The 26,134-nt window shown below is 38.7% G+C and overlaps 2 protein-coding genes and 1 pseudogene across 2 annotated transcripts in view; 2 read left to right on the forward strand and 1 right to left on the reverse strand.

The window, feature by feature from the left end:
* Positions 1 to 1,351: 1,351 nt before the first annotated feature.
* LOC137174240 (Fc receptor-like protein 5) overlaps positions 1,352 to 26,134 on the reverse strand; it is a 51,060-nt gene continuing 26,277 nt past the window's right edge. The window contains exons 8-9 of the mRNA XM_067579418.1: positions 1,723 to 1,986; positions 1,352 to 1,644 (exon numbers count right to left, since the gene is read on the reverse strand). Of these exons, the coding sequence (XP_067435519.1) occupies positions 1,352 to 1,644; positions 1,723 to 1,986 (557 nt within the window). The remainder of the gene's footprint in view (positions 1,645 to 1,722; positions 1,987 to 26,134) is intronic.
* LOC137175125 (putative nuclease HARBI1) lies at positions 8,249 to 9,625 on the forward strand (annotated as a pseudogene).
* LOC137174594 (uncharacterized) lies at positions 20,230 to 25,863 on the forward strand. Its single transcript, XM_067579984.1, has 3 exons — positions 20,230 to 20,380; positions 23,471 to 23,818; positions 25,446 to 25,863. The coding sequence occupies exons 1-3, from the start codon at positions 20,302 to 20,304 to the stop codon at positions 25,682 to 25,684; spliced, it is 666 nt and encodes a 221-aa protein (XP_067436085.1). The 5' UTR covers positions 20,230 to 20,301; the 3' UTR covers positions 25,685 to 25,863.

The following is a 26,134-nucleotide window of genomic DNA, read 5'->3' on the forward strand; positions in this document are numbered from 1 at the left end:
CTAACATATGAAGCACATCACACGTTATCGACCAAAACAGACCAAACTACAGTCTGAAACTTCACAGATTAAAGATAAAATATGTTTTGTTTAAATGTATCATGAAAACTTATCAAATGACAATATTAATGTTAAAAGGTTTATGTTTATGTACAAGATCTAATGCATGAAAATGTAAAAATGTAAAAAAAAAAAAAAAAGAAATAAAAATGTGATTGTAAAATATCAAAGTATAAAATGTCAACTAAAACTCAACAGCAATGAACATCCAACCCAAACTTCTTTTTTATATCAATATTGTATTAAATAATAAATGACATAAAGATGATTATGTCAGTGAGGGATTGACATAATCTCTTCTCTACCCCCTGACATTTTGCAGTGTCCTCATATCCCACAATGTCCTCACTTTCTAAAACTATCCTCACAAACCCAAATTTTATTCTAATATAAACACTAAAACCAGGTTTTAAAGGTGTGAGGGCTGGACAAACTCTCAAGACTCCCAAAATCTCAACATAATCACTCCCTGGAATATCCTTACTTCACAAAAACATTCTTACTTTTAAAAAAAATGTTGTCACTTTCAAAAATGTTAACTCTAAAAACCCAAATTGGTCCTCAGACAGATGCAAGTATAACACATTACCTCTACTCCGTCTGATTGGCTGTGGCTGGTGGCGCAATATTTTGATGTCACTGTATGTGATGTCATCGGTGATGTCATCCTCTCCAACTTCTAATTCAGCAGCTTCAAGGAACCAAAATAAACAACAATATGATTATATAAGAATATAAAAATATTAATGGACGTTTAATTAAAAAATGTTTGGAATTGTAGTTTAAATTTCTAAATATTTTGGAATGATAAAATAAATTTTGAAATATTAACATGCACATCAACAGAAATGTAAATAGTAAAATGACATAATGACCTGTAGTGAATGTATGTAATTTTGAAATAAATTGTTCTCAAAAATTAATCCAAAAACTGAAATATTCATTGTGAAATCCAGAAGTCTGTCTGACCTTTAGGATTCCTCCGAACACATCGTCTCATCAGTAGAACCAGTAAAACCAGAACACAGACAGTTGGAACAGACCCCAACACAGAGAAATACAGAACGGATGATGATGAAGGTGGAGATGTGGTGGCTGGTTTCACTAAAAGGAAACAAAAATAATTTTTACAAGCACATCAATTTAGAAAATGGAAACATTTACTTCTTTAAATGTTCAGAAAGTGATACGATTACAGATTATTAGATGGTAAACCTCATCTATGTTGTTGATTTGTTTTTTAGGTTTGGAAGCTGATTTCAAATAATATGTGAAAACATAATGCTTTATTTTATCTGCACATACACACATAATATGTATTGAATATGTCTTTGACTTCCTCACCTGTGACAGTGATCCAGCTGGGTGGAGACTCTCCATGACTGCTGATGTGACACTTGTAGAGGCCTTCATCAGACTTGGAAACATGGTGGATGGTCATGTGACCTGCAGGCTCACTCCTGATGAGGGAGCCATCTTTATAGAAACCAGCTGGGAATGTGGAGTTCTTTGTTTTACAGTGTAGAGTGACATCATCTCCCTCCATCACAGGGAGGACAGGACTCTGCAGGATCACTGATCCACCTCAACACAGAGACAAACTACAGCATTTCATCATTTACACTCAGCTTCATCAATACTAACTCCACAGTCTGATCTTACCAGTGACAGTGATGTTGATGCTGTTACTGGTTGCTCCCTCTCTGGACTCACACCAGTAAACTCCACTGTCCAATGTATGAGTGCTACTGATGTTACAAGAGGAACCAGCTGGTTCTCCCCAGTCAGCTCCACACTCAGCTCTGGTGTCTCTGGTTGTGTTCCTCCTCAGCGTCCATCCAGCAGAGCTGTCGTCCTCCCCACAGCTCAGAGAGACAAACTGTCCTTTAAACATCTGAGAGTTGCTGGGACTCACAGTCAGAGAGGCTGCAGAAATGTATTGTATTTTAAGCAAATGAACCATTGAGTGTCACATAAAAAACATTCAAGCATTAAACTGAACAACAATCTCTGGCAGTTTCATGGTGGTATGTTCTGGTGCACAGAAAAGGGACAGCGTGGGTGTAATAGAGTTATAAATAATCTCTATTATGAATTTCTACAAAATTGATATGTTTGTCTTACATATGTATGCATAGATAGGATTCCTCTCCGTGCACAGTACATATCTCAACAAAGAAAAATACCTCCAAGCTGGAGGTGGGTACATGTGAGCAATGCTGCAACCAATATTTCTATGTTTCATGCTTTAAAATCTTTTTGCAACAGCATGCATTTTGACTGTAAGCACTAGTAGCATGTAATCAGAATTCAGATATTTATGTGCAGGAATAGTAACTATATCCACAGGTAGCACTTTTAGTTGCATGTTGAACTAATGCTAGTTAGCTAGCCACGTACTGGCTTGCTCCCGGCTGTAATGTTTTCTAGTAGTTTTAATTTTTTGTTTTAGATAGTAATCTTTCCACTCTTTGTTACACAGATCTGAATGCTTGCAGCTGCATGATACACTGTTGATGACAACTGTGTGTTGCTGATTTTTGTACCAGGTTGACTTAAAGGTTAAAGGTTCTATATGTCAGAATCACAAATTCCTTCTCATTAGTGACAATGGTGGCTGTTAAATGAGCAGCAGTCAGCTTGCACACAAGACTAGTGCAGGTGATGTTTTTTTCCTTGTTTACACTTCTCATACTAACAAAAGATCTTTGATGTTGTGTTTTGCACTGAATTTCAGCTCAGCATCTCTCATTCCCAGTGTACAAGTGCATGCTCACACACACAAAGGCCCCTGAGCTGTGGCCGCAGGCTGGTAAGAGCCAATTCTCCCAACCTGCAAATGTGTTAATGAACCATCTGAACCTGATCCAACCCACAAACCGCCAACTTTTTTTTTTTTTTTTTACCAATCCTGTTCTCTAAATACAGGTAGCTTAAAGTCCGCCTCCACTCTAAAACAGGTTTTCTTCTTGTTCCTTCGGTTGGATGTTGTTCTCTTGTCTATACAGAATGATGTATGTGCAGAGTTTGTTTTCACATTCATCTGCTGAAGGTTGAAAGTTTCTTTGAGCTCACCTTAAATCTCACTTTAACACCTGGATGTACCAGCAGGATTTGTGACATCACAACTAGTTTGCAGCCAATTGTAGTCCAGTATGCAATTTATACAAGGGTGATGGGATGATGTTGTTTTAAGAATTTCTAAATAGGTAATCAAACTTTTTTTGTATATCATATCTGATGCCTCTGTCAATGTACAATATGTCTTGTTGTCAGTTAGAAAACAATGCTATCTGCAGCTATCTGCAAAGTAAATTCATAGTATCAGTTGCTAAGAGCCAATATTATATTGCAAGAGCAGATATTGTAGAAAAACATTTGAATTTTTGAAAATTCAAAATATTTTCTCATTATGTTGTCGCAAACCTAATCTGGATGATATTATGTTTCTCCCCAAGCATATTTGCTGTGGCCATTTAGTAGAATACAAATATAATAATATAACTGTCATAAGACAGTTCAGACAGTCCATGATGGTGACACACCTGGTTGCTGTATCACATACTAAGTGTTCTATTGCTTTGGCATCATGTTTTGTGCATTTTCTGTTTCTTTTTCAAACTAAAGGCAAGGTCAATACTAATTGAGTTTTTGCTTTCAAGTCTTTAGTTGAGTCTCAAAGTCAAGTTGAAATTAACTTTAGCCTTGCAACAGACAAGTCACAAGTCCTAATTTTACAACTCAGTCCAAATTGTTCCACCATGATCACCCTGTTTCTGCCTGTCCATTGTGTAGTGGACCTCTCTCCTAACAGTTTTAGACTGGAAAGAGAAAAACAGGAGTTCACCAACCTTTGATGGGTCTGCACCAGGGTACTGAGGTCAGAACTGAAGAGAAAAAAGACAGAAGTTGGTTTGGGCAATCAGACAAGACAACTGTACTTATATGTATATGTACATCTGAACATCTAAACATATATACAATCAATGAGCATTTTATTAGGAACACCTGTACAATCTATTGCAATCCAATACAACAGCTCTGCCATAAATTCAACTTTTATGAAGCTTATTTGTTTTCAGTTTTTGTTGACATTGACAGAAAGGTGATAATTTTATTTTATGTTTATTATTGAGGTGGTAGTGGGTACTGCTAGTGATATACCAGAGTGCATTATATTGAAAAGTTCCTATTCCTAATATTTTGTCCCCCTGGTGTATGTTAATTTGATGCACACAATATTAGAACACTTTTCAATATAATGTTCTCTAGTACACCAAAAAAAAAAAAAAAAAAAAATCCCCTTCTCACCCCCCTCCCATGGGGTGGTGGTGGTGTGTTTTCCTCAAGCTCGGGTCCTCTACCAGAGTTCTGGGAGTTTGAGGGTTCTGCGCAGTATCTTAGCTGTTCCTCAGATGTTGTACCTTGAATCTGCTGGAGCCACTCTCCCAGTTTTTTGGGTCACAGCCCCCAGTGCTCCAATTATCACTGGCACCACTGTTGCCTTCACTCCTCACATCTTTTCTAGCTCCTCTTTCAGCCCTTGGTATTTTTCGTGTTCCTTCGTCTTGATGTTGCTGTCACTTGGGATTGCTACGTCTATCACCACTGCCTTCTTCTGTTGTTTGTCAATCAACATGATGTCTGGTTGGTTAGCCATCACCAGTTGTCAGTCTGGATCTGGAAGTCCCACAGGATCTTGGCTTGGTCATTCTCAACCACCTTAGGAGGTGTCTTCCATTGTGACCTTGGGACTTCCAGCCCATACTCAGTGCGGATGTTCCTGTACACTATGCCAGCCACTTGGTTATAGCGTTCCATGTACGCTGTTCCTGCCTGCATCTTACACCCTGCTATTATGTGCTGAACTGTCTCAGGAACATCTTTGCACAGCCTGCACCTGGGGTCCTGTCTGGTTTGGTAGATCCCTGCCTCTGTATTAAGTGCCTGTTCTTGTGCTGCCATGATTAGTGCTTCTGTGCTGTCCTTCAGTCCAGCCTTTTCCAGCCACTGGTAGGATTTCTTGATATCAGCCACTTCTTCTATCTGTTGGTAGTACATGCCATGTAGGGGCTTGCCCCTCCATGATGGTTCCTCCTCCTCCTTTGCATCATCAGGTTTCTGCTTAGCAGTTCATCTTTGGGAGCCATCTTCCTGATGTATTCCTGGATGTTGGTTGTTTCATCCTGGACAGTGGCTCTGATGCTCACCAGTCCTCAGCCTCCCTCATTCCGCTTAGTGTACAGTCTCAGGGTGCTGGACTTGGGATGAAACCCTCCATGCATTGTGAGGAGCTTTCTTGTCTTGATATCAGTGGCCTCTATCTCCTCCTTTGGCCAGCTTATTATACCAGCAGGGTATATGATGACTGGCAGGGCCTAAGTGTTGATGGCTTGTATCTTGTTCTTCCCATTCAGCCGACTTTTCAGGACCTGCCTTACTCTGTGTAGGTATTTGGCTGTGGCTGACTTCCTTGCGGCCTCCTCAAGGTTCCCATTTGCCTGCAGGATCCCGAGGTATTTGTAGCTGTCCTGAACATCTGCAATGCTGCCTTCTGGTAGTTCAACCCCCTCCGTTCTGATCATCTTCCCTCTCTTATATATATATATGTGTGTATATATACAGTATATAGAACTTATCCAAGCTTTGACTTCCAGCAGGTTACTGTAGTGGTCTTTTCAAATAAACTCTCAGACAACTTCAGTTCATTCAGAACGTTGCTGCGTACTGACAAAGACCAAGACACCTGAACACATCACAGCAGTTCTCTTCAGAGGCCTGTACTACTACCACTAACCAGGGGGCTGTTTCAAAAAGCGGGTTTAGTGAAAACTCTGAGTTTATTCACCCTGAGATGAGGGAAACTCTGGGTTTTCAGTTCCAGAAAGTGGGTCAGTTACCGCAGTAACTGACTCTGTGAAGCCAACCTGCTTGCTGGCAGATTTTCTTCAACAAACCCTAAGTTTCTCTCTGTCTCCTCTTACAGAGCCAGACATGCTGTTAATTTCCTCATTCATTCAGTCCGTATCAAAGCTCATTCATTAGTGGAGGTTTACTATCTGTCAGAATCTAAATCTTGGTTGGATATTAGTTTAGTTACTCAAGCACTTTCTAAAGTTGCCACTTTTATGTGCATCAGCCTTTCCTTTAAATAGTGTTTTTTTCTCTCACATTCAAATATTACAGAGCGTGCATTCAGCGTCAGCTCAGAATCAAACCTCTGCACGTCCCTCTGTTATAAGACAGCTGTCAGTTTGTTAGAGCAGCTCCTGCACTGAAATGTTAATTACACAAAGAGGGTTTTCTTCAACCCTGCATTTCGGTCTCTGCATTTGGGTCCATTCGTCCTACTACACATGACAGTCGATAAATCCTTCAATCTCTGACTGTCTTTTACCATTTATCTTTCAGGTTATCAGGTAGAGAACTGCTCTGTTCCCTGAGTGGTGTTGTAATGTTCAGTTTTTGTTGAACCTGTTTCAGAGAGCTAGGCTGAACTGTGTAGGAAAACAACATTATTACCTTCTGTTAAAGATAAATTTGATAAAACAAGTAACATCTGAATTAAAGAATAGCAAACGTTTCTCTCTGTCCATTAACATAAAGTGTAACTAAAAATGCCCCCCCCCCCATTTTTTTGTGTGATAACAGTTAAGCTGGGAAATGTTATGTCATGCTTTTGTATTTGATTATCAGAATATCATTACCTAGATTAACATAACTGTTGAACAGTGAATTTCAAATCAAAATAAAAAAAATCTTATAGCATCCAAACCTATGAGCCTTCAATCAAATACCATATATCAAATATCATTCTCCAACACAGCAGACATGCTATAAATACAATGATAGAAACCTGGACAGATTGTACTCACAGAGCAGCCATTGAAGAGATGTTTGTCCCATTGCTCCACATAATGATATGAAATTAAGACTTTGTAATTTTAAGTCGCAGCACTTAAACCCTCCCACTTCCTCTTTGTACTTGAGCGTACAGGCTGTGTGGTTTCCACTCCAGCAACATGTCTAGTAAACTGACCTCTTTCCGAGGCCAGTTTACTAGACAACCCAGTAACAACCAGGTATCTGAAATCAGCCTAGGAGGATTGTTAAAGATTATTTTCCACCAGTGTTCAAGTAGTGCAGTTGTACAAACCAGCATCTCTGTTTCTGGATTGTTTTGATTCGTTGTTGAGCCAATTGGATTCTTAATAACTGAACTCCCATCTAAATATGCTTTTAAAAGTTTGTTTTAACACAGCTGACACAGCAAGGCTCATTACCTGCAGCAGCTGACTGACTCCCAGCAGGTCTCAGTGACTCAGGATCAGGAGCTGCTGTTAGAGATAAAAAATTTTTTTGATCACTCTCAGACAAAAAACTGAGAAGTCCCACACAAACACGATTTTTTTTAGGAGTTTCTCCTAACTCAAGGACAGTTAGAAGCTACTTTTCACCAGAGGATGTTTTTTGAATAGGGCCTCTGATCTGGCTGTGACATTATAACACTGAACATGCTGGTAAGGCAGCTGTCATGTAATTAGAAAAGTTCTCCTGCACTGAAACATGTGTTACATATTTTCCTGGTGTTTCCTGCTTACAAGAAAGTATTCTGACTCAGAGTGAAGTGTTTGGCAGACCCCGATAAAGACGTACATGCCAGAAGCTCGGCCTTTCTTGACAGATATTTAGTGTAATTTAATTTAATTTGATCCAAATGAGAAGGACCTTCTCCGATTGGATTGTTGGCCTGGGTGCACTTAAAGAGCCCCTCCAGACATGTTTTAAGATGTATATAAAATACTCTAATTTGAATAATAATGGGTGTCTGTTATGGTTTTTCCACAAAAAAGTTGAATTATCTTGTTATAATCCTTAAAATGGCATCTACTCCTTCTTCCTCATTAAAAATTCCAGAATCTATAAATATGCAAATATATTTAATTTCAGAAGTTTTCCTGCTGGACACCAGAGGTCTGTACTACAAAGCAGGATTTGGGGTTAGCGAGGTAACTTCAGGTTTAACTCTGGGTTTTCAGTCCTACGACAGTGGTTCACTTCTTACCAGGGTTCATCACCATGGCAACCTATGCTGAACAGCTAACCTGCTCCGGAGCAGGTTATGTTCGAGATAATAGATTAGCGGGTATAAAAGCACCGCCTACTGACCAATCAGTTCTCTTGGAAAATGGCATCACCATTTGTAGAAGATCCCATGGAGCTCGGTGTGTGGATCGTGAGAGGATTGCTGAGAAGGGCAAGAGTGTTCAGGGACCGGCAAGACCCGCTGGCTCTCCCTGATGATCTCTTATATGAGAAATACAGATCCTCATCGGAGGGGATGAGATATCTGTGTCAGCTGCTTCAACCATATGTTGCAAGTGAGACACATCGGAGTTGTGAGCTTACAGTACCACAAACTGTATGCATTGCACTGCGGTTCTTTGCAACCGGTACTTTTTTGCATACTGTGGATGATGCAGAGAACCTCAGCAAAAATACAGTCTGCAATGCAATTCATAAGGTGGCACGAGCTCTAACAGAGCTACTGGAAGTCTTTCTCGTGTTCCCTGGCCACTTGGCCACACAATCCATAAAAGAAGGCTTTTATAACATAGCAGGTAAGTTAGACATTAACTTATTTGACTACTTGATCTATAAATAATGTAGACCCTATGACGCATACTGTTGTATATTAAATGCAGCCTACTCCTTTCATAGGGTTCCCCAGAGTGATCGGTGCCTAAGACTGCACCCATATACCCATCTCTGCACGTCTGGGTGAAAATGAGGCGGATTATGTAAATCACAAATCATTCCACAGCCCTAATGTTCAGGTAAATCTTGCAATGGTAATGTGCAATGGCCATTTCAAATGTGCATATTAATAGCAAAATCTTGCCTTAAGTTAGAATTTATGTTCTACTTGTTTTTATTTTATATTCATTAAATATAGTACATCTATCAATCTATCTATCTAGTCATACTAGCCATACTAGCACATTGCTTACATGGACACTAAGGGTTTGCAGGAAATGCAGCAGCCTGGATAATTAAATGTCATTCCATTTTAGCACATTCACACAGCACAGGTGTCGCAGTTGGAGTATCTTTCTCTTCACCATGGTGTCATTTCACATGCAAATGGATGCTACCTTAATGCTGTGACTTGTTGCTGAGTGTTGTTGTTCTTGCTGAGACCAGTGTGACTTGTGATCAGTGTATGGTCACCAATGTGGAGGCAAAGTGGCCCGGGTCTGTCCATGACTCCCGGATCTTCAGGGAGTCTGCACTGTGCAACAGATTTGAGCAGGGTATGACAACTGTACATTGAATGTTATATTTTGCTATGTTCTTTAAACTGCATTTTGTGATACTGATCATGATCACTGATCATATTCATTTTTATCTTCAGGGCTGCTCAGTGTACACCTGCCAGCCCTTTTTGATGTCCCCCTATCCTGACCCTGTTGCAGGCCCACAAAGTCGTTTCAACGTGGCCCTCACCAAGACCAGGGTCAGGATTGTTCTCCTGTTCCTGAAAAAAAGGAGGACTACATTTTAGTTAGATTGCTTCCCATGCCTGGAAATACATGCTGGAAGTATATGTTACTGAATTACCTTCTTTTCGTACTCCAGTTTCTCAACCTTGAGTTTCACTTATTTTTATCATGTATCTTTTGTACTCAATATCGTTGATATGATATGAAGAACTGTAGTTCAATTAATACATTCAAGGTCAAATTAAAAAATCTACTGAAGACCAATCAGCTGTGTGACCATTGAGTCTAAACTTCATCTATGGTCATGATGTAAATTTGACAAGTTCTCATTCACATTGTGGATGTATGTGATGTGCTATGTGTAGTTTTGTATTTTGTATTTTGTATAGTGTGTTTTTTGTTGGGGACTACAGATGCAAACTAGCTTCAAGCTAACTCTGGTGCAGTGCATCTTAAATGTTTCAAACCGCACACTGTCCCAGTCAATCAATCAATCAATCAATCAGTGGCCAATATCAAGCTTTTTGTACTCAATATCCAGCTCTTATAGCCCTCTTATAGAGAGACCTCATATTGTCTGCTCCAACCTGAAACAAATAAACACACACAGTTGCTTTAACAATAAAACATTGTCCCTTTGAAAGGCTCACTTGAAGAAGATGCAAATGTCACATTTGACTATCCTGTATAAATTAAGGTTAATTCATTACCACTTGTGATCCTCCTGGCCTAGAAGTGGAGGCCACAGGCTCAGGGGGAGGACGATTTCCCTCTTCCTGCAAAGTCATCATAGCAATAGATGCTAAGATGGGTAAATTGAAAACTGAATAAAATTGGTTACAAAAGACTAAAAAGTGTACCGTCAACACTCTCTCTGAGCAGACAGACACTGTCTCGTCATCTGGGACCTCCACCTGGGAAAAGAACACATGTAAATGGTCTATTTAATCGATAATCAGCAACCACAGATGACATTCCAGTGTGTATGACAGGTTACTTCCACTGTTACCTCTGTATGAGACAGTGTGTAAGTGGGTGGTGGCAGCAACACCAATGTGTCCCCATCAACTGTAGAGAAAGTAAACACAAGTTACTTATTCCCACAATAATTAGTATATTATAATTGTGTTTTATTAGCAACCCAGTAGTCTAACATTGACTAAGTGACACATACCCTGTACAAATGTGGCCCATTTGGAGCAGCTGCCACTTCCACCAGGGTCTGAAGAAATTCCCCCCTCCATCCCTTCCATTAATGTGCAACCCTCATTATTAGAAAGGGCCAGCTCCTCAGCAGGAGTGTGCTCCTGTGTAGGAGGGCCCCCTGCTGTCTTACTTATCTCATTCTTTCTCCTGTTGGCTGCAAGCAACATTAAAGCCATGTCATCATGCTTTTGTATACCAATATCAAAAAACAAACTAAAACAGAGACTGATTTACACACCTACTTACGGTACTTATAAGATGTGAAAGTAAGCCTACTTACTGCTATGAATTATGTTTTTATGTTTATTTTTTATTTGCTCCCATGTCCTTTTTACATCACCGGGGTTGCAGCTAGAAGAATGAGGCTAAAATTGTCATATATGCCATAAGAATACATCTAAGCAACACATTAATGTAATGAAATACACAAATTTAATTATAGTCAGATCTACTTGTGCTTTAATGATGGGGTAGTGATACTATAAGCCTATTAACTTACACATTCACATAGTCAACGATTTTTAGTCAACTTTCCTCCCTTGGCAGCTGCAACTGTATTGCTTTTGGCTTGGATGATGTGTCTATATTCCTGGTATTTGTTTAATATTATAGTTTGCTCTTCATTGTTAAAGTATGCCGCTCTGCTGCTGGTAGACTTGTCCATGTTTATGATGAACACCACCCCTTTTATGTGAACGCACTCAGGGCTAGATTGCAAAAACCTGGGTTGACTAACTGAGTTGATAACCACCATTGTGTGACCGCTTAGCGTGATTGTGGTTGTCAGGGTTAGTGAAGCCAGATAACAAAAAGATATCCTGGGTATGTTGAACTTGTTTCGTAGAACAGGCCTCTGATGTCTCCTTCACTGCAAAGTCCATTCTCACTGTTTGTGCACTGGAGCTTCAAGTTTACACATCACACTTGTAAGTTGCATACTGGTCCACGACTGGCGTCCAAACTATTTGTGATATCACAAATCATGAACAACAAATCATGATTTTCAATGAGCTCAGAGAAACTTTCCACTTTCAGCAGATGAATGTGAAAACAGACTCTGCACATACATCATTCTGCACTGAGAAGCTCAAACATGCAACTGGGGGAACAAGAAGAAAAACACATTTTTGAGTGGAGAGAGACTTCAAGTATTTTGTTGTGTGTTTAAATCATCAATCATCAAGAGCTGAAAATGTGCACACATACACTTTGAGTCTCCTGCTTCTTTAATTGGATCTGTATGTGTCATTTAGAAACTGATTATGAAAACTGATGACTGCTTTTCTATGTACTGTTTCATTCTGTGGTCCTGCTGATTGGTGAGTGACTCTTTGCTGACATCTGGTGGTTCAAACAAAGTTTGACAGTTTCTGTGACTCAGAAATGAGAAAACATTTCTATGTGTCGCTCTTGAGTCACATGGTCAAACCATGTATCTGGAGTTTCATTTGGAGGACTTGTGTAATTTAAATATTTTTGTTCTAAATCCTTCTACATGTGCATTTTTCTTTTGGTAAACCTCAGCAGTGTCTTAGTATGTGAGTAGAGCCTGTATAACCTTGTGTTTAATTCAAAAGTAATGCAATGTGGAAAGTAACTAAGTACATTTACTCAAGTACTGTACTTAAAAACACATTTGAGGTACTTGGCCTACTTTAATGCCCATCTCTACCTCAGGACAATTTAGAAGGAAATATTATAGATTTTATTAATTACTAGTTACTAGTTTCTTCATAGTAGGGGACTGAGTGACACATTCTATGACACCAGTGTCAATAATGCATTATAATCTGCTTATTGTCATGGACTCATAGTTTTTGGACTCTTTGTGTTATTTTTCTTGTGGTTTCCTGTGTTACACTTCTGTTGTACAGTCCCTTTGGTAATATGGTTTTGCTCATGATTTGGGTTGTAGGTTTAGAGGACTGCCTTGCATTATTGGTTAGCTTATGGTGTTGTGTACTTATGTTTATAATCATGTTTATTCTTGGATGGTTTAATGTATGCTGGGTTGTATTAAGAGTATTGTGTTTTCTGGGTTTGGTTTTCTGTTGCTCTGTTTCCCTCCTGTGTTCCTGCACTCCTCTCCTGTCCATATTTCCCTCCACACCTGCCCTGTATCAGTCTTGTCAGCCCCGCCCTGCTTCCTGTCTTTCCTTCAGCCTATCAGCTCCCAGCCTGCCTTTGTGTCCAGTCACCTGTTCCCCATTTGTGCATTAGTTCAGTTTGTATTTTAGCCCTGGTTTTCTCCTCAGTTTGCTCTGGTTTGGTCAGTCCTGTTAAGTCTCATTCTGCATTCTGGTAAGCTCAGCCAGCTTTTGGTTTTTTGCTTGCACTATCTCAAAATAAGAAGTTCTTCAGCCTTGATCAGCCTGCAGTCTCTGCATTTGGGTCCAGCTGCTCCGTATTTCATGACACTTATAGCACCGTATGATTATTGTCATAAGCACTCATTCATACATAGGCACTTCATAGATACATTATGGATTAAATTACCCAATATGATATAGCTTTTTAAAATAGTTCCAGCTAACTCATTACAATAGTAAAATGTTGTTTGTACATTAATTCACTAGGGACAATGATGGAAGTCCAGGACTTAATCGTTCTGTCCCTGACAACATCTGATATGTTGTTTTGTTTTTTTTTTTAAATCCTGCCAATCAGAATGCAACCTAAGGAATAATGCAGCACCTGGAGGAACATCTGTGGCTGGAGATGTAAGACAGCATATAGTGGCCTATAAAGCAGAGTTTGATCCAAACAGCAACAACCAAGGCTTGAAATTGAAGCCAATGCGTAAGTACCTTAAACTGCAATACCACTGATGGCTGCTAGATTCTGGCTCCAGAAAGTCCATGCTGCCAAAGCCACAACTTCTCGCATGGGATACTAAGTCACTCATTGTTTTCAACAAGTCATTATGGTCTCAATCTCTAAATTCAGGCCCTCTAATAAGTATGCTTATAGTCTTATAGTCTTATAGTCTAGACTTATAGTAGCTTTGATGGTCTGGTGAAAAATTTGATAAAATGTAAAAATCAATCCCCAAAGTGCCAAAATGTGCTCGAGAGTGCCACCTATGTAACGAATATGGCCGCCACGACCCGTAGGAATGTCGTAAAGAGATCGAGCCAAAACTCAATTATTCATCTCATCAAGACCTACAAATCATATGCTGACACTCCTGACCTAAATCGAACAGGAAGTCCGCAATATGCCCATCAAAGTACGACTTTGCACCAATTTCGGACCCCCAAGAAACGCTATCTTCTCCTAGGCCGTTAATGGTATCGGCTTTAAACTTGAATACATGACTTATGACACTGTGCTGAACAAAAGTTATTAAAAACTTTTTAATAACTCAAACGGTTTAGATATTATAAGCCCTGAAAGTTGGAGTGCCACATCACACCTAACAATGTAAAGCAATGGGGAGGCAATCTCTGGACATGGACTTTGTGTCAAACAAATGGTTCTGATGTCTAAACTATAAGTCTGACCACTTTGAAACCTGTATCGATGGATTCGCGATGAAATTTCCTACAAACAGATGTGATTTTTAATCTAAGATTTGGCCAAAGTTATGGGATTTATGAGGATATTTCACAAGGAGAGTACTCCAAATCCTGCCCTCCAACTGAGAGGGAGAAGGAGGGAAGAAAGGGGGGGGGGGGGGGGGGGGGGGGTAAAATCAGACTTGTCAGCCCAGGTCTGACAACATCTACATGCTTGTGACAGAAGCCCTTGGACTGTGCCACGCCCCGAACAATAAAGGATAAAAAACACATGTAAATTCAAGATTTGTAGGTCAAAGTCTCGTGACTCATTTAAAGTTCAAATGAAGTTTGTATCTAAAACTATGTGGAAGCAGTAAATGTTCAAAAAGGTGTGGGTTCACTCACACTCTCCATTCAAATATATGAGTATTTTTCTGTGTCCAGCTGCAGTTACATATTGTCTCTCCACACCTGACAGTACACATTTCAATCAAACTTTGACCAGGTCATGTGCGTTAAAAGTCTTTCCTTTTCTAAAAATAGACTTGATGAAAATTAGGGAGTGAATTTCTTTTACACACAAACTCATCAAAAGTTTTCAAATTATTAATTGAAATTACAGTGAAAGGGCCCCAAATTTGCATAATTTTGATGACACAGGTGTGAGCAAGACAGACATGTCTCACCCTGCAGAAAATTGTCATCCTCACACCGTTGAGAATGATGTTTCGCCATGACAGAGGAAATGGCTATAACTTTATTGTACATGTTCCAGTCTGCACCAAACTTCACATGTTTGTGAAGTCACCCTGTCAGCCCAGGTCTGGAGACGTCTACATGCCTGTGACAGAAGCCCTTGGACTGCACCACTCCCTGACGTGAGCAAGGGTGTGAAGGCCCGTTCAATGCTACTTGCAGCTTTAATTAATTAAGAACTTTATTACCTGTAAAACAAAAAATGTTGTCTATATGATATAGCGTAACCCTAACCCTACCCTGTTGCAAGACATTTAAATGAAATCAACATCACATTTCATCTCAACTTTTCATAGGCATAGAAGTGATTAAGTCCAGCCCAAGAGGTGGTAATGTCAATTTTCTCAGGAAAAAGAGTTTCTATTTCCAAAGTTTATCTCCAGGAGGCATGAATGAAGATTTGTGTTTTATATTGATAGATATAGTATGCTATTGCACACTCGTGTGTAGATGTTTCTGTACATGAATAAAGTTTAAAAAAATTAAAAAAACAACACTATGTCCTGTTTTATTGCTGATCATATCTACCCTCTCTTTACATTACTTTGGAAAAAAATATTGTTTGTATTGTAGGGTTAAGTCCCTGCATGTTTTGTAGGCAGACAGCACAATCCTTAAACAACCAACCAGCTATTTCTTCAATGCCCCAGGAATGCTGGTCAATAATATATAAGTGAGAGTCCCAAACTCCTCACTGACCAGACCATATAAACAACCTCCTGCAAACAGAAAGGATCAGATAAGAAACCCCATCTCCTGCATGGTCACCAAACCAGACCACTGACCCAAACCACCTTTGATCCTTCAAGCTACAAGAGCAGCAAGATGGGAAGATCAATTCACACCCCAGTGTGAATTAGTACTATTTGGATTAACAACCCCCACCACTGGTTATCATAACTCACCTCTAAGAGCCAGTCACACACAGAGATGAGCTGGCACCAACTTTAATCCCACTGTGGATTTTGATTTTCAGGACTTGAGTGACCATCCCAAGAACTGATCACTGGGCAAACCAGCATAAGACAGTGACACACACACACACTCAAATGACATGGACCCCTACCATTTGCAGTCAGATCAAGGAGAACAGAGGACTGTAAAACCCATGGACTTACAAAGGTAGTTTTAGATTTTGTCTAAGAACAATTAATATTGCATGTTAGTATGTGTGTGTTATGTACTTTAGTTAGACTTTTATTCCACTGCCTTTAAGCCAAGAAATGCACCACTAACATAACCTCATCATCCTTGATAACACTAACATCATGTTAAGTACGATTCTGCTTGGTTCACTGCCAGAATGCTAAAGCTATTATCAAAAATGAAAAATTAAGAATCATGCAATTGCTAAATTGTAAATACTTTGATTAATGGAGTAACCGTATTCAGGAACTGTACCCACCTGTCCATGGGCAGGGCGAGTAGCTTACAGTTTGCTAGTCTGTAGGATGTGACTCAGAGCAACAGGAGGTGAAACCTCAGAATGTAGTCATGAGTTGAGGATCAAGCCTTGGAAAGCATGAGAGCATAAACCAGGAGCTCTCCTCCAATGGGAACTTTTCAACTCCAGACTGGCCGACACACTCATCATTACAAGATCCAGACTCCAGCTTCTCACGCCAGCACAACGGATTCCATTCTCTGCAAGAAGCCACCTCAGGGTGTGAGCAAGTATTTGTACAAAACCTTTATCAACTTGCTTAAACCCTGGTGCTTTCATGATTTGTAACTTCAATTGGCAATTCAGAACTAAGCTGTTGTACCATTGAATTGACTCGCTGCTTCTCAGGTAACAGTTATGAGGTCTCTCATACCAACTACACAATAGATAACTCTGCACCATGCATTTCAGTCATTCACTAGCCATAACCTTGTGTACCAGTTTCCCTTTCCCTCTTGTGTCTTTTCTGTAAATTGTTGTAGTATTTAGTGCTTGTAGCTGTAGTATTAGTAATACATGTGTGTGTAACTAAGGTGGACTTGTTTGTGTTTTCTTGTGATTGCATCTCAGTCACTTAACCTTAAAAGACCTATATCCTTGCAAAATCATGATTAAGATTAATAACAATCACAATTCTAATTGATCTCTCTTGTGTGGCCAACAAGGAGGACTATTTCCTTTTTAATATACCTACTCTCATATGAGTTATGTGACTGGACAAATAATTTCATGTTGGAGTTGTGCACAATAATAATTCATCATTCCCCCATAAAATCATAAAGATATTTGAGTGCACAAATTCCTACAGTATTCACTGAATATGAATCTCCGCTTGCATTTTTATTTAATTAATTTGTGAATTTTGACCAAAATTTATATTCACGAATAAAAAATTCTTGAGAAAAAGCCACACTTCTCAGAGCTGACTGTCCATATCAAACAATGCATTTCTTCTATGTCTAAATATAGCTGTTAAAACGTATAACTCCTGTAAGCTTTACAAGACATTTATTGAACTATTTCTTTTTCTTTCATTACAACCTTTAGTCTTGTGGTTCTCAATACCTGGCATGTTTGGAGTGTAGGCACCGTGTATTTGTGGACACAAGGTGCTGTTAACTTGTTGTATACTTATTTCCCAGTGTTTGTTTGTCCTTCAGACAGCTGTCTTCCACAGACTTGGTGCTGTTTATAGGGGCAGTTATGTTGCCTGGAAGGAGGCTCTGCCTTAAAGGTTGAAGTTAAGTCTCCAGAGTGCAGTAAATACCACTGATTACATGAAAGACTGTAACATGTTTCATACTGCATTATTTTTTAGTAGACATGCAGTAAATTGCCCTGCTTAGAGCTGGCATCACATTGTATACCCACACATACACTTGAAGCTTAAATGTACCACATGACCAGGGGCCTGTTTCAGAAAGCAGGCTTAACAAACTCTGAGTCTAACCCTGAACTCTGAGTGGATGAATACTGAGATTTTAGTTCTAGAAAAGCTGATCAGAGTCAGTTCAGTCAACTCTGAGTTTGTTCACTCTGAGTTAACTGCGTACGTGGTGAATGATCACCAATGATCCATCATCAATGGAGCTCCGATACTATGAGTAACTATGGCAACAGGTAAATAAAAGGCAGAGCCTCCGTATTGATCCAGTGGACAAAGAGATATTAATGCATGTGTATGTGGATGTGGCACATTTATCTTTAAACAAGGAGCCTGAGTCAGAGGGGGAAAAGTGTCAATAAGTCAACACAATAAAGTTTTATTCAGTGTCATTCATTAATTCATCATTTAGCAGACTTACATTTCCTTAATGATGATAAAGTGGAATCAGGCTGCAGCTACATGACATTTGAAATATATTTGTTCAGCTTTAATCTGACAGACAAAACACAGGAGGCAGCAACTGAAGATGAAAAATATGGTTAAAGATTTAAAATTTTAGACATATTTGTATCTTTACTCAACAGCATTCAGCGATTCTGCTTGATGCTGCTCATTCAGAAATATTAACATATTATCTCCAATATTATTGGAATGATGTTCCATCAGTGCAACCAATCACATCATGAGTGATAGAGATAATTATTCATTTATGCGTTATTATGGATCACACTGCTTTTCTTGGCAAGACCCGCCCTACTCTGCCTCAGATTGGCTTACCTCATGCCTAAACCTAACCAACCCAACCAACAAAGGCAACGAGTACTAACCAATCAGAGGCAGAGTAGGGCAGAGCTTGCCAAGAAAAACAGTGTGATCCATAATAATGCTTCGTTGATCCAAAGCGACCAAAGCTTCATACCGGTATTTTAGATTTAAACTAAGATTACACATCATGTGCAATAAAGATTTCATTGCTCTAACAAACTGACAGAGCCACAGCATTATAACAGAAGGATATGCAGAGGTTTGATGCTGAGCTGAGAATGAATTCATGCTCTGTAGGCTAATATCTGAATGTGAGAGAAAAACTGCTGATGAAAGAAATGACTGATGCACATAAAAGTGGTAACTTTAGAAAGTCCTGGGTAACAAACTAATATCCAACCAGGATTTAGATTCTGACAGACAGTGAAACTCCACTAATGGATTTGATACTGACTGAATGAATGAGAGGAGAAACTCAGGGTTTGTCGAAGAAAACCTGCCAGTGAGCAGGTTAGCTTCACAGAGTCTGACCCTGAGTTTAAGTTAACTGTCTTTCTGAAACTGAAAACCCAGAGTTTCCCTCATCTCAGGGTGAACAACAAACTCTGACTTTTCACTAATCCCACTTTCTGAAACAGGCCCATGACCGCAGCTTCAGCAGTTCAGAGGGGTTTTACTATGAAGCAAGTTCAACATACCCAGGCTTTCTTTGTGTGAGCTGGATCAACAAACCCTAAACTCGCGATCAGAGATAAGTGGTATCACGACGGTGGATATGAACTTTCTTTGTTAACCCAGGCTTTCTGCTTCAGGCTCTGTGCGTGTCCCCATAAAAGGAGGCGTTTGGCGCGTCATTTGACTCTTTTTCCACACAAAATGGACCAATCACGTGCCGCCTGCTTCAGTCAGGAGGAACAGATCATTATAATGGAGAGCTATGAAGAATATAAATACATTATCACAGCAAATAGCAACGCTGTTGCTGCAAATAAGGCGAGAGAGGAATGCTGGCAGAAAATTACTGATGTAAATTTGTTAATTAAAAAAACGAATGTATTAATTACGTAATAAGTTATATGCATATTTTACCACTCAATACACTCTCCGTGTCTCCCACATCCAAAGCTCTTTCGCATTCAGGTCTGACTCTGTCTCATAATGAAGGATCAGTGGAAATCACTTTAGGTTTTGGCCAAATCAAAGTGAAATTAATATTATAGATTGAATATTATCTGTGATAAATACCAATAGATTAATCTTTTTTGTTCAAAGTATTTTTTCATTATTTTTTTGTTTCTTTGTACAATTTGAAATACAGTTTGATATATTGTAACAAAATCCCATCCCACAAGTAACCCTAACCTCTTGCACCATTACAAATTTACAATATGACATCAAATCAATGGCAAGTATGGTAAAAGACTAATCAGTCTTCTAATCAGTGTTCTAATAGCTGCAGTACCAGCAGTATTAAACGGACTTTGCAGGAAATCAGGTAGTTAGTTTCTATTGCCAATTTAAGCTGAAACCAGAGGGTTTCCTGGAAATCACGTGACTCGGGAGCTGCCCCACCCTCTGTAGAGACTTATAAACAACGGCGAACGCAGGAAGAAGTAACACAAAGTCAGACGTACCCAACCAGTTGAACTCACTGCTTCATCAGCGGCAGGCTGCCCTGCCATGGTTGCAATAACATCTGCGCTATGTGCAACTTACCTCACATGCATGTGGATCGTTGCTCTGGCCTCTTCCTCTGAAGGTGAGGACGTTTTGCAATTTTAATAATGAAACTTAATGACTGAAACACTGTATGTCGTCTTCACAGTTGATTCTGTAACTTGGTAATAAATACTGATGGCAATAATTGATATTTTATTGACATGCCACGATGTGTAGAATATTTATAACTCTTTGTTGTTGTTTTTTAGATTCTCTGTATTATTTTGTTTTTAGTATCTGTGATTTTTGTAATATTGTACTTTGGTGCAAACAGGAAACAGATTGCAGCGATCACCCGCAGCAGAAACAATAAGTGCGTTTATGCACGAGGCACAGAAGTGTAACTTCATTGATTATCTATCTATCTATCTATCTATCTATCTATCTATAGCAAGCATAGTAAATGACAGTGTATTTGTAGAAATGCAGTAGGGGCAGATAATATACATACAGCAATAAAAGCGAAAAACAAGTTGTTTTCTGGTTTTGTTTTAATTTCTATTCCAATTGCCGACTTGAAGACGAAAACGGGAAAAGCAGATTAATTTCTGATTTTTAATTCACACGAACAACATATAATATATTGTATATTTGTTTATCCTGTTATCAAACAAGCTAAACACAGGAGATTAGAAAGGAAGCATTGATGCACCCTTTCTCAGCATTTAGAGAATTCATTTCACTCAGTCAGGAACCTTCCTAAGCAAAAAAGTATATTCAACTGCAGCCATAGTCTGCAAGACTGCGATTAGACCTCTCTCGTCTGATGAGTCATCAGTGGCGTTTGTGTCACATCACAAACTGGTTCTGTAAAATGCTTTTGAAACCACTGTGTGCTACGCCTTCAGCCTTCATTGTGATCGGCTGAACCGAACAACAACAGACAAATTATCTTCTGTATCATCTCTGTCTCACACTTTGACTGGAATGTCAACAGCAGAGATGGAAAATAAGTAAATACATTTACTCAAGTACTGTACTTAAGAACAGTTTTGAGGTATTTGTACTTTACTTGAGTATTTCTATGTGATGCTACTTTCTACATTTCAGAGGGAAATATTGTACTTTCTACTCCACTACATTTATTTGACAGTTTTAGTTACTTTTCAGATGAAGATTTGACACGATGGATAATATAACAAGCTTTTAAAATACAACACATTGTTAAAGATGAAACCAGTGGTTTCCAACCTTTTTGGCTTTTGATGTCTTACAAAAAGCAGTGTGTAGTCGGGGTCACATTTCACATGTCTATGAGTTGTTAACAGCTCCACCAAATAGTGATTTTTCCCTCTAAACTTCTCACATGCTTTCATTTCAATAAATGTTCAAATGATCCAATATTTCAGCAAAAATCAAAGATTAGAGAAAAAGTCCAAAAACTGAAAACAGATTTGTGTATCAGAACTTTGTTTTTTCTTCTTTCCTCTCCCATTAATCATCTCACCACCCCTCAGATTTATCTGCTGACCCTTTGGAGGGGCCCGACCCCTAGGTTGGGAACCAGTGGACTAAACTAGCTAACTGTATATAAAGTAGTGTAAACTAGCTCCACCTCCAGCAGCTACAACAGTAACATGCTGCTCTAACACTGATGCTTCACTATTAATAATCTAATGATGTCATATATAATAATATATCAGTCAGAGGGACCAAACCACTACTTTTACTGCAATACTTTAACTACATCAAGCTCATAATACTTATGTACTTTTACTGCAATACTTTAACTACATCAAGCTCATAATACTTATGTACTTTTACTGCAATACTTTAACTCCATCAAGCTCATAATACTTATGTACTTTTACTGCAATACTTTAACTACATCAAGCTCATAATACTTATGTACTTTTACTGTAGTAGAATTTTTCATGCAGGATTTTTACTTGTAATGGAGTATTTTTACATTGTTTTATTGGTACTTTTACTGAAGTAAAGGATCTGAGTACTTCCTTCAGGGCTGGTAAACAGATATCATCATATATTGGTCAGCCTATATTGGCCTGTCAAAGATATATCAGTATTGGCGTATATGTTGGCCGATATGCGTCAATATATATATATTTTTCATTTGTTAAAGTTATATAGGCAGCTTTGTATGAATATCTGATCCTTTTTCTTAATTCAAGTTTAATATATACATACATATGTTTTTTTTTTTTTTGTTCTGTGTTGTTTTTTTCATTTATAGTTATTTATAATTATTAAATCCTCAGTGGAGTTTACTGTTTCAGTACACTGTCATTTTATAAAATAAAGTTTATTGTTAAACTGTAAAATATCGTGCTTCCATTACATATCTTTGTCACTAGTGTTTGATAACCACATTTGAGGGATCATTGCAAAAAATGTGTGTTTATGTATATATTCTGTATACATAAGGTTATTAGCCGATATATCGATATCAGAATTTTTTAATCGCTAATATCAGTATTGGCCCCAAAAAATCCAGCATCAGTTGGGCCTTAGTTTCAGGGTGAGTCAAATCAGATATCTGGGTTACTGTAGGTGCTATATAAAGAGACTGTGAATCACAACAACTCAGAACTTTAGAGAACCTGAAGCTCACAGGAAACAACTTACTGAACATTTGAACGTTTGTTTGATTAAAGAGGCTTCACTGAGATTCAGGCATCTGTGATGATTTACTGATATAATTATTCATATAATAGATGACATAATACATGATAAACTTTGCATTTTATTGAAAACACTAAAACCGGCAGCCCAATCCACCTGTTGGATGGACAACATCAAAAAATTTAAATAGTTTTAAAACAGTATCCTGACTTAACTTTAACATATACAAGTCTGCCATAATACATCAACATATTTTCCTCTGATCTCAACTATAGTTAAAATAATTCATAATTTCTTAGTCAGGATACTGTTTTGAATGTGTCAAACAATATAAACTGCTACTGGCAGCAGACAGTGTGAATGATCACTGCTGTTATTTCAGATCATTCTGTGATGAGTTTCTTGTGAACACAGTTCATGTCTAAACAGTCTGGAGTGTTACAAGTCCTGACTGTGGACCTTTTTGAATATTAAATGCTCACAATAAATTAACTGTATCACTGACTTCTGCTTCCTGCTTTTCTCTCATTTTTCTGTTTTCGTTTAGAGACAAAGACAGTAAAAGTAAAGTCTGGAGATGATGCCACTCTTCAGTGTCAGAGTCCCCGTGACAAAGCCATCACAGCGTTAGAGTGGAGCAGACCTGACCTGAGGCCAGATGATTGTGTCTTCTATTTCAGAGAGAACCGCTTGTATGAAAACTACCAGCTTCCATCTTTTCGTGGTCGAGTGCAGCTGAGAGATCCAGAGATGAAGAACGGAGACGTGATTCTGAAGAACGTCAACATCAATGACACTGGAACGTATAAGTGTCATGTCTCTGTGAACATCAAAGGACGCAGAAAGAGAGCCACTGACGTCGAGCACCTCATCTACCTGAAAGTTGAAGACTCAGGTGAGTTTGAAGTGCAGCTGCTTTATCACAGATCAGGGGTCTGTTTCAGAAAGCTGGTTTATTGAAAACTAAGAGTTTATTCACCCTGAGATGAGGGAAACTCTGCGTTTTCAGTTTCAGAAAGAGAGCTAAATTAAACTTGTGGTCAGTTACTGCAGTAACTGACTCTGGGAAGCTAACGTGCTCACTGGCAGGTTTTCTTCAACAAACCCTGAGTTTCTCTCTGTCTCCTTTTACAGAGCCAGACACACTGTTTCATTTCCTCATTCAGTCCGTATCAAAGCGTACTCATTAGCAGAGGTTTACTATCTGTCAGAATCTAAATCCTGGTTGGATATTAGTTTAGTTACTCGGGACTGTCTAAAGTTACCACTTTTATGTGCATCAGTCATTTCCCTGAACAGTGTTTTTTCTCTCACATTCAGATATTACACAGCGTGAATAAAACCGACAGCTGTTAGCTTGTAAGAGCAGCTCCTATACTGAAATCTTTATTGCACATAATGTGTATTCTCAGTTTAAATTTGAAATATCAGGAAGAAGCTTTAGACACGTGGGATCAATGAATAATTATCTCTATCAGTCATGATGTGATTGGTTGCACTGATGGGATATCATTCCAATAATATTGGAGATTAGATGTTAATTAGCTGAGTGAGCAGGATTGAGGTGCAGCTGCAGAATGTAGTTTGAAAGTGAGATTTTTAAATAGGGAGCATAATCTTAATGAGTTTTAACAGCATGTCAGTGACAATGTTTAAATTTACTACATTTGTTGAAGCAGCTGAAATAAAGTTACTGAATGTTGTTGAGCTGAAATACAAACAGACTTCTAAAAATTTTAATTATTCTGCATTTTAACCTTGACGGCTTTTCAGGTACAAATCAGCAAACACACTATTACTGATCAGACTGTGAACTACAGTCACGTCTCTGTGTCTTTGATCTATATATGCTTTAAATCTTTAACTATATTTTTCAGTCGCTGCTTCCTGTGTTTTGTCCGTCAGATTAAAGCTGAACAAATATATTTAAAATGTAATGAAGCTGCAGCCTGATACACAGTCAGATTCCACTTTATCATCATTAAGGAAATGTAAGTCTGATAAATGACGAATTAATGGACGACACTCAATAAAACTTTATTGTATTAACTTATTGACACTTTTCCTGCTTTGACTCAGGCTCTTTGCATCCATATCTCTATGTCCACTGGATTAAAATGGAGGCTCTGCCTTTTATTTACCTGTTGCCATGGTGACTCCTTGTATCGGAACTCCATTGATGATGGCTTGTTTTATTCATCACGCACGAGCTTAACTCAACTCAAAGTGAACATACTCAGAGTTGATTGAACAAACTGTTCAGAATCCGAAAACTCTGAGTCTCCCATCTTGAGGTTCATCAACTCAGAGTTCAGGGTTAGACTCAGAGTTTGCTGAATCTGCTTTCTGAAACAGGCCCCAGCTGTTTGTGTTTATAAAGGTGTTGATGAGAATGCATGGAAAACAGGTGGTATGAGTGATGTGATCAGAGTTCAGTAGCTAATGTCTGACATGAGTTCAAAGAGTTCTTCAGTCATCACCTACCTGACAGCTGATACCTCACACCTGTTTCTGCTCTGCAGTCGACACACCTGCTTATGAACGTCACTCAGCTGAAAGCACCTGGATTGAAGAACAAAAGGACGGAGGAGACCAGGATGAAGGAGCTAAGGGCCGTGGAAGCAGGGCTGGAGTGATAACAAGTCTGTCAGTTATTTGTGTGGTTGCTTTTGCTGTTGTTGTCAATCTGATGCAGAAGAAATTTAAAGCACAGCCAGAGCAGCCTGCTGCTGATGAAGCAGTGGTGCGTCAAATGATATAGCAACTCTTTTTTTCTCACCTGCTTGTCTAGAATGGCACAGTCAATAAACACTTGCTCTGGTAGCCACTTGTTTAATTGCCAGTCCTGCAATTTCTCTACTGAATTGATAACTCTCTTCTCCACTGAATCCCATTACAATTATAATAATGATTGCAAATAAAAATAAAATGCAGATTAGGCAGATTTGTCCTGTTGTTCTTTGTATCTACTGCTGCATTAGTTGGATATAATGAATGAAGGAAAATGATAAATGCAGGGTCCAAAAATCAACCTTTATGAATTTGGGCCCCTGGCCCTCTAAAAGATTGATTAATTAATTTCAATTTAAAAAAAAAAACAAGAATAAAACATATTCTTTTCAGCACATAAACATGTTGCATACATTTAATAATCCACATGAACAGAGACACAAAGTTCATCATCTATGAATCTTCCTCGATTCGTAAAGTT

Source organism: Thunnus thynnus, chromosome 22, assembly GCF_963924715.1.
Source record: "Thunnus thynnus chromosome 22, fThuThy2.1, whole genome shotgun sequence".
NCBI classification, from domain to species: domain Eukaryota; kingdom Metazoa; phylum Chordata; class Actinopteri; order Scombriformes; family Scombridae; genus Thunnus; species Thunnus thynnus.

Bases quoted from the DNA above. Each gene is read 5' to 3' on its own strand.
- LOC137174594 (XM_067579984.1), top strand. From the start codon at position 20,302: ATGGTTGCAATAACATCTGCGCTATGTGCAACTTACCTCACATGCATG. The intron at 20,381-23,470 runs GTGAGGACGTTT...GTTTTCGTTTAG, and splicing joins TCTGGCCTCTTCCTCTGAAG to AGACAAAGACAGTAAAAGTA. The intron at 23,819-25,445 runs GTGAGTTTGAAG...TCTGCTCTGCAG, and splicing joins CCTGAAAGTTGAAGACTCAG to TCGACACACCTGCTTATGAA.